The sequence below is a fragment of the Meles meles genome, chromosome X (assembly GCF_922984935.1).
Source record: "Meles meles chromosome X, mMelMel3.1 paternal haplotype, whole genome shotgun sequence".
NCBI lineage: Eukaryota > Metazoa > Chordata > Mammalia > Carnivora > Mustelidae > Meles > Meles meles.
This window is the reverse complement of record NC_060087.1, coordinates 83,345,871-83,361,898: the sequence shown is the minus strand read 5'-3', so window position 1 is coordinate 83,361,898 and position 16,028 is coordinate 83,345,871. Positions and strand designations below refer to the sequence as shown.

At 39.2% G+C, this 16,028-nt stretch overlaps 1 protein-coding gene across 1 annotated transcript in view; it reads right to left on the bottom strand.

Annotated features, from left to right (window-relative positions):
* Window positions 1-16,028, bottom strand: part of CENPI (centromere protein I) — a 90,170-nt gene that overhangs the window by 42,707 nt on the left and 31,435 nt on the right. Inside the window, exons 6-14 of the mRNA XM_045994486.1 lie at window positions 14,571-14,619; window positions 14,262-14,308; window positions 9,365-9,454; window positions 8,697-8,825; window positions 8,296-8,463; window positions 8,034-8,154; window positions 6,661-6,752; window positions 3,636-3,753; window positions 3,485-3,549 (exon numbers count right to left, since the gene is read on the bottom strand). Of these exons, the coding sequence (XP_045850442.1) occupies window positions 3,485-3,549; window positions 3,636-3,753; window positions 6,661-6,752; window positions 8,034-8,154; window positions 8,296-8,463; window positions 8,697-8,825; window positions 9,365-9,454; window positions 14,262-14,308; window positions 14,571-14,619 (879 nt within the window). The remainder of the gene's footprint in view (window positions 1-3,484; window positions 3,550-3,635; window positions 3,754-6,660; window positions 6,753-8,033; window positions 8,155-8,295; window positions 8,464-8,696; window positions 8,826-9,364; window positions 9,455-14,261; window positions 14,309-14,570; window positions 14,620-16,028) is intronic.

Below are 16,028 nucleotides of genomic sequence, written 5' to 3'. Positions count from 1 at the left end.
GATGAACACAGACGCAAAAATTCTCGCCAAAATACTAGCCAATAGGATTCAACAGTACATTAAAAGGATTATTCACCACGATCAAGTGGGATTTATTCCAGGGCTGCAGGGTTGGTTCAACATCCGCAAATCAATCAATGTGATACAACACATTAATAAAAGAAAGAACAAGAACCATATGATACTCTCAATAGATGCTGAAAAAGCATTTGACAAAGTACAGCATCCCTTCCTGATCAAAACTCTTCAAAGTGTAGGGATAGAGGGCACATACCTCAATATTATCAAAGCCATCTATGAAAAACCCACCGCAAATATCATTCTCAATGGAGAAAAACTGAAAGCTTTTCTGCTAAGGTCAGGAACACGGCAGGGATGTCCATTATCACCACTGCTATTCAACATAGTACTAGAAGTCCTAGTCTCAGCAATCAGACAACAAAAAGAAATTAAAGGCATCCAAATCGGCAAAGAAGAAGTCAAACTCTCACTCTTCGCAGATGATATGATACTATATGTGGAAAACCCAAAAGACTCCACTCCAAAACTGCTAGAACTTGTCCAGGAATTCAGTAAAGTGTCAGGATATAAAATCAATGCACAGAAATCAGTTGCATTTCTGTACACCAACAACAAGACAGAAGAAAGAGAAATTAAGGAGTCAATCCCATTTACAATTGCACCCAAAACTATAAGATACCTAGGAATAAACCTAACCAAAGAGGCTAAGAATCTATATGCAGAAAACTACAAACTACTCATGAAAGAAATTGAGGAAGACACAAAGAAATGGAAAAATGTTCCATGCTCCTGGATTGGAAGAATAAATATTGTGAAAATGTCTATGCTACCTAAAGCAATCTACACATTTAATGCAATCCCTATCAAAATACCATCCATTTTTTTCAAAGAAATGGAACAAATAATCCTAAAATTTATATGGAACCAGAAAAGACCTCGAATAGCCAAAGGAATATTGAAGAACAAAGCCAAAGTTGGTGGCATCACAATTCCAGACTTCAAGCTCTATTACAAAGCTGTCATCATCAAGACAGCATGGTACTGGCACAAAAACAGACACATAGATCAGTGGAACAGAATAGAGAGCCCAGAAATTGACCCTCAACTCTATGGTCAACTAATCTTTGACAAAGCAGGAAAGAATGTCCAATGGAAAAAAGACAGCCTCTTCAATAAATGGTGCTGGGAAAATTGGACAGCCACATGCAGAATAATGAAATTGGACCACTTCCTTACACCACACACGAAAATAGACTCCAAATGGATGAAGGACCTCAATGTGAGAAAGGAATCCATCCAAATCCTTGAGGAGAATGCAGGCAGCAACCTCTTTGACCTCAGCCGTAGCAACATCTTCCTAGGAACAACGGCAAAGGCAAGGGAAGCAAGGGCAAAAATGAACTATTGGGACTTCATCAAGATCAAAAGCTTTTGCACAGCAAAGGAAACAGTTAACAAAACCAAAAGACAACTGACAGAATGGGAGAAGATATTTGCAAACGACATATCAGATAAAGGGCTAGTATCCAAAATCTATAAGGAACTTAGCAAACTCAACACCCAAAGAACAAACAATCCAATCAAGAAATGGGCAGAGGACATGAACAGACATTTCTGCAAAGAAGACATCCAGATGGCCAACAGACACATGAAAAAGTGCTCCACGTCACTCGGCATCAGGGAAATACAAATCAAAACCACAATGAGATATCACCTCACACCAGTCAGAATGGCTAAAATTAACAAGTCAGGAAATGACAGATGCTGGCGAGGATGCGGAGAAAGGGGAACCCTCCTCCACTGTTGGTGGGAATGCAAGCTGGTGCAACCACTCTGGAAAACAGCATGGAGGTTCCTCAAAATGTTGAAAATAGAACTACCCTATGACCCAGCAATTGCACTACTGGGTATTTACCCTAAAGATACAAACATAGTGATCCGAAGGGGCACGTGTACCCGAATGTTTATAGCAGCAATGTCTACAATAGCCAAACTATGGAAAGAACCTAGATGTCCATCAACAGATGAATGGATAAAGAAGAGGTGGTATATATACACAATGGAATACTATGCAGCCATCAAAAGAAATGAAATCTTGCCATTTGCGACGACGTGGATGGAACTAGAGCGTATCACACTTCGTGAAATAAGTCAATCGGAGAAAGACAACTATCATATGATCTCCCTGATATGAGGACATGGAGAAGCACCATGGGGGGTTAGGGGGATAGGAGAAGAATAAATGAAACAAGATGGGATTGGGAGGGAGACAAACCATAAATGACTCTTAATCTCACAAAACAAACTGTGGGTTGCTGGGGGGAGGTGTGATTGGGAGAGGGGGAGGGGGCTATGGACATTGGGGAGGGGAGGTGAACCATAAGAGACTATGGACTCTGAAAAACAACCTGAGGGTTTTGAAGGGTCAGGGGTGGGAGGTTGGGGGAACAGGTGGTGGGTAATAGGGAGGGCACGTTTTGCATGGAGCACTGGGTGTTGTGCAAAAACAATGAATACTGTTACACTGAAAAAAATAAATAAAATGAAAAAAAAAATAACCCAATTGTAAGATAGGAAGAAAATCACAAAAGGCTGCAAAATGAGGTCCCTAAAAATGCATTAGCTTGGAGAAGTGGTATGTACTGTCACATGAATGATGCTATTGGTCAGGTAGTAAGTACAAGTAATATAAATAAAACTCAAATCCAAGTTATTGTAACAGGTAACTAATAAGGTGCCATTTAAACATGACAAACACTAACCAGGACAAAACATCTTCCTGTAAATGTGGCCAACAGTAAGTGATTTAAGGTGAAAACAATGTTACAAAAGAAACATTGCTTTTACTGTCATTCTTCTGGAAAAGGAATAACCATTCTATACAAAGTGGTTCTCAAACTCACTTGGGTAAAACCCTTGGAAGCCACAGTGGTCTTTTTGGGGAATACCCCAAAATGGTAACACATTTTAATTTTATTGTATAAGGTTGGAACAATGTTATTAGCAGAAAATGAGTATGTAATAAATATACAATATGAATGTCACAGGGGTTTTGTTTTCTTTGGTCACTACTGTATTCCCAGTGTCAAGAAGGGCATCTAGTACATGGTAGGTTCTCAATAAATATTTGTAAAATAAGTCTATCTACAAAAATATCAACCAGAACAATCAAAGTATGGTTAAGCATTGCCCACTTTTTTCTTATTAACACAAATCTGACACCTGTTTATTCACTTTGTCATCTGCTACAAGTGAAAACAGTCCAGGAAATTATATGCAACGAAACCTTTAAAACAGAAAATTCTGTGCATTAACTTTGATCTGAGTAATGCAGCACCTCAAGTCCAGGTCCAAGGGAATCCTGCTGAAAAACCAACACTTCAGTATGGGTTTGGAATCATGTACCACTGGCCATAAAACGATACTTCCTATTCAATTTAAACAAGACAGTTTTTTTTTTTACCTTGAAATAAATGCTTGATGTAAAGAAGAGCTGTGCTAGATGGTCAAAAAGAAGTGGTTTCATCTCTAGGAATTAAAAAAAAAGATTATTCAAGATTCCTTTAATTAATACTATACTGAGTTAAAAGACCCCAAATTTTCATGATACATACCAGAGAAGCTATTAAAAGGAATCCAGGTCACAAGTTGAAGGAACTGTGATCGACAACAGAAGCCATCCCAGAGAGGAAGGCTCTTATACAGGAATGTTTCACAGGAATAAAACCCCTCCTATAACAAAAGCCAATAGTAAAAACTCATATGAAACTCCTTGAGGGGCACCTGGGTGGCTCAGTCGTTAAGCGTCTGCCTTTGGCTTGGGTCATGATTCAAGGGTCCTGGGATCGAGCCCCACATCAGGATCCCTGCTCAGCGGGAAGGCTGTTCTCCCTCTCCCACTCCCCTGCTTGTGTTCCCTCTCTGGCTCTCTCTCTATATCAAATAAATAAATAAAATCTTAAAAAAAAAAGAAAAGAAACTCCTCGGTCCATAGCTACTCTCTAAACAACCAGTTTAGGGGCACCTGGGTGGCTCAGTGGTTTAAGCCTCTGCCTTCGGCTCAGGTCATGGTCTCAGGGTCCTGGGATTGAGCCCTGCATCGAGCTCTCTGCTCAGCAGGGAGCCTGCTTCCCCCCTCTATGCCTACTTGTGATCTCTCTCTCTGTCAAATAAATAAATAAAAAGTCTTTAAAAAATTAAAACAACCTGTTTATTCTGTGCTATAGTTGTTTTACTCTTAGACTAAATTTTTTGTCATCAATATAATAAAAGCCTTGGGTTGGGTCCAGAGTTTCTCACAAAAAGGACCAGATGATTAACATTTGGATACATTACCATCTTCATCAACATACTTCTCAAATACCATAAAATAGCAATTGGAAAGAAGGTAGAAAGTCAAGTTATGGAATATTTTTAAAGATGAATAAAATGGTACTACTCTGGAGTATATGCAGTCATGTATACAATGTTTGGACGCCTGGGTTTCTCAGTCGGTTAAGCGTCCAGCTCTTGATTTCGGCTCAGGTCATGATCAGGGTGGAATCAAGCCCCTGTGTCAGGCTCTGTACTCTGTGCGGAGTCTGCTTGTCCCTCTTGCTCTGCTCCTCCCCTCTGTTCACTCACTCTCTCTCAAAGAAATAAATAAAATCCTGTTAAAAATGTATGCAATGTGGGTGCCTGGGTGGCTCAGTGGGTTCAGGCCTCTGCCTTCGGCTCAGGTCATGATCCCAGCATCCCGGGATCGAGCCCTGCATTGGGCTCTCTGCTCAGTGGGGAGCCTGCTTCCTTTCCTTTCTCTCTGCCTGTCTCTCTACCTACTTGTGATCTCTGTCTATCAAATAAATAAATAAAATCTTTTAAAAAATGTATGCAATATTATAATAGGGCTATAATTTCTTTAGAGGCCATAGACCAAATCCAAACTCTGGGCAGCTCCATCTGAAGGAACACTTGAGTGTGTAGACTGCTTATGTTTTCACCAAAGATTTAGGGCTTTCCTTTTTTCTTCCCTGTGTTGCCCTGAGCCTTAAAGAATGGCATGCACCAGGACTCCAACCTAGACTTTCTTTTCATGGCATGAATTCTCTGGATAATCTCATCTACAACATAGCTAAAACTACCACCTGTATCACGAGGAGTCCTAAAGCTATATATCTAGCTCAAATCTCATTCTTCAGCTCTAGACTCATTATCTATATACTGGATATGACCTTTCAGATATCCCACAGGCATCTTTTTTTAAAAAAAGATTTTCTTTATTTATTTATTTGACAGACAGAGATCACAAGAAGGCAGAGAGGCAGGCAGAGAGAGAGGAAGGGAAGCAGGCTCCCCGCTGAGCAGAGAGCCCCATGTGGGGCTCGATCCCAGGACCCTGAGATCATGACCTGAGCCAAATGCAGAGGCTTTAACCCACTGAGCCACCCAGGTGCCCCTCCCACAGGCATCTTTTAAGTCAAATTTCTGAGGCACCTGGGTGGTTCAGTCAGTTAAGCATCTGACTTCGGCTCACCTCAATGTCCCCAAGGTCCTAGGATCGAGCCTGTATTGGGCTGCCCACTCAGCAGTGAGTCGGCTTGTCCACTGCCCCTCCCTCTGCTCATGCTCTCTCTCTCTCAAATAAATAAAATCTTCAAAAACATAAGTCAAAATTCTTTCCTTCCAAGCCTGTTCCTTCTATATCCCCTTTCTTACTAAATGACAAGCAGGAAACCTAAAAGTCAACCTAAATGTATCCTTTTATCATCATTACCATAATATACATCCAACTTCCAATTCAATGGTTTCACATCAAATCCTTAAGATTTACTCATTTATTATGCACCTCTTTTGTACCAGGTACCAAGCTTAACACTTGTACAGGAACAAAAGTTAGACAAGGTTCCCACTGGCTGGAAGCTCATAATATGGGGAAAGACAGATACTGAAAGTGCCATGATACAGGTGAGCAGAGTGAACTAAGGAAGCACATAAAATAAACATCTAAACCAGACTAGGGCAATGAGTATAGGCTTCTTGATGGTGCTGATAAATGAACTGCAGCTTCAAGTACACCTAGGGTTACTTACATACACCAAATAATCAATTGGCTAAAACATTAAAAAAATATTGTTGATTATAAGAACACAAGTATTAACCCTATGAGGTCTATGTTACCAGCTAATTCAATTAGTTGAATGCATTCAATTATATCTTCAGTTTGTTCTCTTAAATTATAGACCTTTCTTTTTTTTTAAAGATTTTATTTATTTATTAGACAGAGATCACAAGTAGGCAGAGAGGCAGGCAGAGAGAGAGGTGGAAGCAGGCTCCCTGCTGGGCAGAGAGCCTGATGAGGGGCTCGATCCCAGGACCCTGGGATCATGACCTGAGTTGAAGGCAGAGGCATTAACCCACTGAGCCACCCAGGCACCCCAAATTATAGACCTTTCTTATTTGCATAAATTAACAAATTATTTCCTCAAACCCAACAATACAGAGATAAACATCAATTCAACTCAATTCTATTTATAAAAAGCTTTGAACTGAGCAAATACTGTTTACAAATTATGCCACACACCAACAAAGGGTATTCAGTGGATATCTAAATAAATTTTAGTAAGAAGTGGTGGAGTATACATGAAGAAAGTGGAATCTTACTTGTAAGAAGCACTGTGCCCTGATGATAGTGTCCAAGAAGTTGGTAAATTGTTTTCCATGTTCATAATTATTCATCTTGTACCAAATGCACTCTGGAACAGAAATATTAAACATAAGTATCTGGGTGAATGACAATAAAAACTATACAAATAATTACCGCTACTCTAAAGTGACGTGACAAATACAAACAAGTAACTAGTCTTATACACCCTAACCAACTTGCACTACAGATTATAACAGGTAGGTGGAAGTGATAGTGAGATGTTTCTCAAGAACTTAATGAGATAGGGAAAGCTTACAGTGAAAAAATAAACTAGTAAAACTGATATACAATAAATGTGATTAGCTTAAGTCACATAGTAGTCCAAAAGACTATACGTGTATGAGTTTCAGTAAGTGGTAATCTAATTATATCATATCCAATCTAAAGAAAAACTGAGCAAGAAAAGGAGAGTTAGCCTGGAACTAAATAAAACCAACTTTAAATACTTCAAGACGGGGAGCCTGAGTGGTTCAGTGGGTTAAGCCTCTGCCTTCAGCTCAGGTCATGATCTCAGGGTCCTGAGATCAAGCCCCACATTGGGCTCTCTGCTTGGCAGGAAGCCTGCTTCCCACTCTCTCTCTGCCTGCTGCTCTGCCGACTTGTGATCTCTCTCTCTGTCAAATGAATAAATAAAATCTTTTTAAAAAATTAAAAATAAATAAGTAAATAAATACTTCAAGAGTCAGGAGCAGCTTACCCAAGAAAGAAACAATCCGGTCAACAGAAATATGATCTCTAGAGAAACTGACCCCCTTAGAGGAATACAATGATCAGGCTTTATTTACTACCTGGCCTGGATGAAAAACTCCCTTATTGCTCTTTCCTTCAATTCTGTAATTAAGAAATCTTCTAATGACTAATTTGGCTCCCATCTATACTAATGGCAGAGAAGAGATACTATTGTTGGCAGACATGAATATTTTGGTCACCAAAAAGAATTACTTCTATTACAAAATAGTAAGTTGATATTCTGACGTATATATTAGTCTTCTCTGAGTGTGTTTAACACTAGTCTGATGATTCTGGGGCCTGAACAGTAAGTTTCTAGACATATATAGATGAAGAGGCTTTGGACTGTGATGGTCATCAAAATGGAGACACACAGTGAGTTTAGGTGGCCATCCAGCAATGTTTCCTTAACAACACACCTCCTTCCTTATTGTCTCCTAAAATTACAAGGAAAGCATACCAGCTCTAAATATATGATTATCAGAGAAATAGTTACAGCATATAAAGGCTCCTCCTATTTAGAATTTGTTACCCTTATAAAAGATGTGAACTATTTTGTTCCTTCCTCATTCACCTAATTCCTTTAAGTAACAATTTTTACCTTCTTGTAATGTTTGACTCAACCAGTGATAAAGCCTCAGTAAGATAGACTCATCTTTGACACAGTTAAGATAGTGAAGTAACAGAGAGTTGTTCAACACTGCACCCATCTGAGAAGGCAGCTGCAAAGAGAGATCAGTCAACTGTAAGTATATGAAAAGTAGGTTATAGCAACAAGGAAACCATCAGAAAGCAAATATATAACAAAAAGGGTATGAAAATCAAATGAAATATGCAGATAAGCATATGGTCCAATCACATACCTCTAAGCAGTGGATGTTCTGTAAGAGTTGAGGGAAGCTTTTAAGCTGTTCTAGTGGAAACGATTCATTGCTACTGAGATAATCAGAAAGAGTCATCTCTTTTTTCCCACATTCTTTAATGTAGCTACTAGAATTTAGCACTGGTATAACTGAGTAAGAATTCCATTTCTAAAGAAGAAAGACAATAAAACAATCTATCAATAGACTAAACAGACTACAAACTAAATGTAAAAGCAATTGTTGAGGTGGTTCAATTAATGAGGTCTGAATGTGGTTTGCATAGAATCCTGGGCAGTTGAAATGTATTTAAATATATATAATCTCTTCAAACATATGAATGTTTATTGTTTGGATTTAAGAAAAGAAACCTGCACAAATCATCTGGGCTATTACATACTTACTCTTTTTACAGGACGGACTTGACCTGGACCTAACATCAATTTTAGAGGTTCAGGAGGGGGTCCCTGATTCCTTTGCCTCACAGCAAATAGAGCTGCCTTCCACAGATTCTCTGAATTCTTAAAATAGATCTATAAAAAATTGGATTAAAGTACATGAGTAGGTACCCATAACCCAAAGCAATATAAAATTCCAAACTCTTCATTAACTGAAAGCATATTAATTATGAAACATTTTTCAGCCATGCAAATCCACTTAGGTTTTTTTCTGATCAAGAATCTATTAAATACATCAAATAAAATAAAAACAAAGTACCAATCCCTTAAAAAACTTTCCAGAAACAGTGCTGCAAAACTAGATCTTTTTTTAAAGACTTTATTTATTTATTTGTCAGAGAGATAGAAAGAACACAAACAGGGGAGTGGGAGGCAGAGGGAGAAGCAGGCTTCTTGCCAAGCGGGAAGCCCGACATGGGACTTGATCCCAGGACTCTGGGATTATGACCTGAGCCAAAGGAAGATGCTTAACCGAATGAGACACCCAGGCATCCCTGCAATACTAGATCTTAAAACAGTATGCTGTAAACATTTCAGTTCAAATCTGCAAGTTAACTTAATCAAAAATAACATATTTCAATCTCAATATGACTTACCACTCCTTAATCCCTTACCTTCTTCCTTGCAGGTAAAGATACAGAAATCAACGTAGGAGCAAAGAACTTATACAACGACAACAAAGCCTGGAGATGAGGCTGCATTCCCTGAAATGAAATAGGAAAATTGAAAAATTTTGATTTTCGACCCTATGGCATAAGGAAAACAAGTAATGATAAAGTAAACAGATTAAGTGTATATTCAGATCCTAATTTTACTATGTGATATGGTATAGGAAGATGATATAGAAAATCAAAGAACAGGGGAGCCTGGAATCGAGTTCCGCATCAGGCTCCCTACTCAGTCGGAAGCCTGCTTCTCCCTCTCCCACTCCCCCTGCTTGTGTTCCCTCTCTCACAGTGTCTCTCTCTGTTGAATAAATAAATAAAATCTTTTTTAAAAAAAGAAAATCAAAGAATAAATAACCAGACATTTAAATCAACTGTCATAAAACTACCCTCGCCAGCCTGTGGACTTCTCTTTTATGACCTTTTCTCCTACTTTACTTCTTATATTTTCTCTCTTCTTCTCTGTCCATGCCTTAGGTCTACCACTGATATCTGCTAGCATGGCTTACTTTCACTGGTAGCATACTCAGGACTCAAAGTTGATTTAGACAGAAAGGTGGGAAGACAAAAAGAGAAGCCAAGAAAACAGGGCAAAAGAAATATTAAAATCTTATTATCATAGTTCCTGGAAAATAAACTAGGAAATCCAACAACTGCAGTAGTCAAGCAGCTTGATAGAACTAAAACAAGTCTTAATATAAACATTTACTATTATAATGACAGCTGTCATTATTGCTGGATACCTGTGTTAGATATATCTGGCTATCCAGAGAAAGAATACAACTAAAATGAATTCCAAGAAAATAATCAAACTGCTTTTATTACAATTTTGTTGAATCAAATACTGTACAAAATAAGGAAGGCAGAAATGGGGCTTAGAAATACAGTATTCTTACTTTTATAACAGCTTCTTTTTTTAAGATTTTATTCATTTATTTGACAGAGATCACAAGTAGGCAGAGAGGCAGGCAGAGAGAGAGGGGGAAGCAGGCTCCCTGCTGAGCAGAGAGCCCAATGTGGGGCTCGATCCCAGGATCCTGGGATCATGACCTGAGCCGAAAGCAGAGGCTTTAACTCACTGAGCCACCCAGGTGCCCCTATAACAGCTTCTTGAAATTAAATTTGTTATAACAAAACCAAAATAATCCAGTTTATCTATGCTGAAATACCTTCCAATATCTGTTCTCATTGTCAATTAGTATCAGTGTTTGTTTTGACTTGAAATGTTTTTTGATAGAGCAAATATTTAGTAGAGGAGAGACCTTTAGAATTTATTGTCTAGTTAAATGAACTTATCTTAGTTGTTAAAAAGTTAACATTCTCTTCTTTTTTAAAAAGAATTCCAGTTAAACATGGCATATAGGACATATGGATTTAACTCTGGGTCCTCCCAAAGCCCCACTGAAAACTAAAGGAATGAAAAAGGCATAAAGAACAAATTCAAAGAGAACAAGAGAAGGGGCGCCTGAGTGGCTCAGTGGATTAAAGCCTCTGCCTTCGGCTCAGGTCATGATCCCAGGGTCCTGGGATCGAGCCCCGCATTGAGCTCTCTGCTCTGCGGGGAGCCTGCTTCCTCCTCTCTCTCTGCCTGCCTCTCTGCCTACTTATAATCTCTGTCTGTCAAATAAATAAATAAAATCTTTAAAAAAAAGAGAGAGAGAGAACAAGAGAAGACACAACAGCAAATGAAAAGATCCCAAAAAGATTTTAGAGCCTAGAATGAAAAGAAAATGGACAAAGAGTAGTGAATTTAGCAAAACAGAGAAAACAAAACCTAAGGTAGCAACAGAAAGACTCAAAAGCAACAGATTCAGGCTTGAGAACTCTCAAAAAGGCTCAGGAATTTGAGGGACCAGATACCTCTGAAAAGTGGAGGTAGCAGAAGTACAAGAGAGGCAGAAAATAGGATTGGTTGAAAACCTAAGTAGGAAGTACAGCCCCGGGCGCCTGGGTGGCTCAGTTGGTTGAGCGACTGCCTTCCGCTCAGGTCATGATCCTGGAGTCCCAGGATTGAGTCCCACATCTGGCTCCCTGCTTAGCAGGGAGTCTGCTTCTCCCGCTGACCTCTCTCCTCTCATTCTCTCTCTCTCTCTCTCTCTCAAATAAATAAATAAAATCTTTAAAAAAAAAAAAAGAAGAAGTACAGCCCCAAATTCCTTCCTCACCCCCTTTCACTGCTTACATCCCATGGGGCTAGTAGCCAAGTTTATAACCTATGATGGTAAATTTTATATGTCAACTTGGCTGGGTCCCACAGTGCCTAGATATTTAGTCAAACATTATTTGGGGTGCTCCTGTGAGAGTGTTTTACATGAGATTATACTTAAATTGATGGACTTTGAGTAGACTGCCCTTCATATGTGGGTGGCCCTCATTCAATCAGTTGAAAGCCCTTATAGAACAAAGAGACCAGCCTCCCCCAAGCAAGAAAGAATTCTCCAGAAGCCTACTTAAAAGAGTATCTATAACACCAGCTCCTTCTGGTTCTACAGCAGACTGCCTTTGGACTCAAACTGAAACATCAGCTCTCCAGGGTATCCAGCCTGTTGCCCCCCCTGCAGATTATGGACTTGCTAGCTTCATGATCATACAAGTCAATTCCTTATAATAAATACCCTTCTAAATATCTATACATGCATCCTATTGGTTCTGTTTCTCTAGAGAAGCCTAATACAACCCCTAGGCAGGAAATAAGAGAATTCCTCTCTGGGGAAAGTGACACAGCCATCTGTGGGGCTCCCCAGTGAAACATCAAGATCCTACAATGAACAAGTCCTGCTCACATGCAAAACCTTTCAATCACCATTTTAGTTCTTTACTATTAAATATGGAAAAACAAGGTTTGCCAGGCATTTGAGAAGGCCTCTACTATGAAAGACCAAACTAACTAAAGAAAGGAATTCTGAGGAAGCAGAGACAAAGCTGGAAATAGGGGGGGAAAATCATAGCCCAAGTCACATAGGCTCATGCTGGGCAGAGAGGAGAATCCTAGAAACTGTTCTTACCAACCCTCAGGGGAGAGCTATCTCCCCACCTCTGTTCCACAGATTGGTCTCAACAGGGCCTGGTGTATGTATGATAACAACATGCCTGCTCCACTTTCCACCATTCATGTTTGCCTCCAGAAAGACAATTTCTGTATTTTGTTTTGTTCATGGTTCAGTAATTACAGGGTATGAATGGGTATAGAGGGGATACATGCCCTGGCAGGTGTGAGAAATTCACATATTCAATTTATTTGCTCTAACATGCAGACTATGCCTGTAGCCACTAGACATGTTGGGTTACATGTAAGCACACTATGCCTTCTTGGTTTGATATTGTTGGACTTAACCAAATTCACGAAAATTCAGCCAATTAAAACAATTATAAATGCATCTTTATAGGGGTGCCTGGGTGGCTCAGTTGGTTAGGCGTCTGCCTTTGGCTCAGGTCATGATCACAGGGTCCTGGGATGGAGCCCCATGTAGGGCTCCCTGCTCAGCAGGTAGTCTGCTTCTCCGCTGTCTCTGACCCTCCACCTTGCTCGTGCTCTCACTCTCTCTCTAATGAATTAAAAATTTTTAAAAAATGCATCTCTATAAATGGGCATTGATAATGGGATAATTTAATAATATACTATATAAAATGTTATTAATGAAGTCATACGTTCAATGTCTGGGTTTAAAATTTTTATACAATCATGTACTAAATCATTTTCTTTTTTTCTTTTTTTTTAAAGATTTTATTTATTTATTTGACAGAGAGAGATCACAAGTAGATAGAGAGGCAGGCAGAGAGAGAGAGAGAGGGAAGCAGGATCCCCGCTGAGCAGAGAGCCCGATGCGGGACTTGATCCCAGGACCCTGAGATCATGACCTGAGCCAAAGGCAGCGGCTTAACCCACTGAGCCACCCAGGCGCCCCCTAAATCATTTTCTAAACTTGAACATATGCTGTTGTTTCAGTTAATACAAATCGGTAAGATCTTATTTATGCTAAGAATTTTCAGTAGTCCTCTGAAATACTTTGCTGTTCACATGGAAAAATGTACAACTTCTTCACCATTCATATTACTGTGAAATACAATTCAATTTGGACAGAAACATTATCACTGACATCTTCAGAGAGCTCAGCGAAGATATTGCACTGATAGAACCAAAACAGGGAGCTATGAGACAAGAACAATCGTTGAATTATACTAACAGGAAAGCATGTTACATGCACTGGAGAAGCATGAATGTGCACATGTGTTTGTGCTTTTCATTAAATTTGAACACCTTCAGGTAGATCATGCAGGCTCCAGCAGTTAGGATAGACACTACAACTTCCTACTGTTTCATACTCAAAGCTTCATAGACTTCTGTTACCTGACAGGTGTAGTGGAAATAACAATGTAAGAGAGCTGTAAGGACAAGAGATAACAGTCCGGGAATATACTGAAGTTTATGTGTCTAGAAAGGAATGTTTTCCTAAATCATATCCACAAAAACTTAAGCAAACAAACCAACAAACCAGCCATTTTACTTAAATAGAGGAAGTTTTTAATTACTCCCTGACACTTGTTTTCCAGCCGTGGCAACCCAGTTCCCTAACAGTTTTGCTGTTTGCCATCTATGTGTCTTTATTTATGCTGTTCCCTCTGCCCTTCTCTTCCTTCTTGGCCCAGTTAAATCATATTAATTCCTTAAAATTTCTCTCAAACATCACCACTCCTTCTTGAATCCAGTCTTACTCTGATTTTTTATTCCATTGACTAAGCTCCCCAGACAGTAAGTGCCTTGAAGATAATGACTCATTCAATTTTATATCCCCAAAACCCAGTAACACAGAGTACACTGCCAATTTTAGGGCTTTTTAATACTCACCACTTTGGCCTGAAGATCAAGCAGTTTTCTCACCCGAAATGGTTTGACTAGAAAAGGTAAAGAAAAGTACAACGCATGGGATTCAGAATAAAAACAAACTATGTGGCTCATATAGCACCTTCTTACAACACATCAAAAATATAAACACCCTGTTCCGTTAAACCAGTAAGCAGATGCTCTAAAAGTACTAAAATACAATTCCCACAAAATCTTGATATAGAACTAATGCTACCAGTTAACTTTGGAAAGGCCAATACAAATGATAATTCCATAGAGTAAATGTAATACAACTGGAATGAAAATACTCACCATTCTCTTTTTTGGTAAGTAAATATAACAAATGGCAGACATAAGGGCACTGTTAAAATATGAAAAATTTAAAAAGAGAAATGACAATATATCTTGAACAGAATGGCAACACATTTTCCTCAAATGTCAATCTTCTACTGATTAAGTGAAAAGGCTTCAGGATTCTGTTGAACAATAGTTCTAAAAGCTTCCGTTTTTCATACTACAACATAGTGGTAAAAGCCAATAGTGTTCACTGGTATCTCATTATACCATTTTAAGGTACTTTTGGAATAGAGAAACACTGCAGACAATTTGAAAAACAGAAAAAGATCCTCCAATCTAACAAAAATTCATGTATCCCCCCTCCAGTAGTCCATATTTATTATGACATAAACTTAAAACTTTTATCTTGATTCCCCACTTAAAAGCATTTTCCTGGGATGCCTGGGTGGCTCAGTTGGTTAAGTGTCTGCCTTTGGCTCAGGTCATTATCCCAGGGTCCTGGGATAGAGCCCTGCATCAGGCTCCCTGCTCAGCAGGGAATCTGTTTCTTCCTCTCCCTCTGCTCCTCCTCCCTGCTTGTTCTCTCTCTCTCTCTGTGTCAGATAAATAAAATCTTTGAAAAAAGCATTTTCCTGGGCACCTGGGTGGCTTAGGTGGGCACCTGGGCACCTGGTTGAGCCTCTGCCTTCAGCTCGGGTCATGATCTCAGGGTCCTGGGATTGAGCCCTGCATCGGGCTCTCTGCTGGGCAGGGAGCCTGCTTTCCCCTCTCCCTCTGCCTGCCCCTCTGCTTACTTGTGATCGATCTCTCTCTCTCTGTCAAATAAATTTTCTTTAAATCTTAAAAAAAAGCATTTTCCCAAGTTGTTTGGTCTTCAAATGATCATTTTCAATGATATTAGTATTCCAGGGAGTGGATATACCATAATTTAATTAACCATTTAGCTCTGTTTGGCAAATAACATACATGCAACAAATTTGTTACTTAGGTTACTGAATTATTGGTTCCTTTGTACCGTTTCATTTTGAGGGTCCACTTGTTGAAGTTTTATTCTAGACCATGGGTCAACAAACTACAGTTCATGTTTTAGTGAATCAAGCTTTACTGAAACATAGCCACACGCATTCATTTATGAATTATCTATAGCTGCTTCCTGACTACAACAGCAGAGTAGTTGTGACAGAGTAACAGTTGTGACAGAGTTGTGACAGACTCTATGGCCCACAAAGCCTAAAATATTTACTATCTGGCCCTTTACAGGAAAAGTTACGACTACCTGTTCCAGAAAAAAACACAAGAGAAAATCTTTATGACCAGAGGGTAGCAGTTTTTCTCTTTCAGAAAAGAAAAGAAAGTGATAGCCACAAAATAAAACATAAAAGAAAAACACTCCATAAATTAGAGATCATTAAATTAAGAACACCTGTTTATCAGACAACAAAATAATCTATCGCAGTGATGAGTAAACAACCT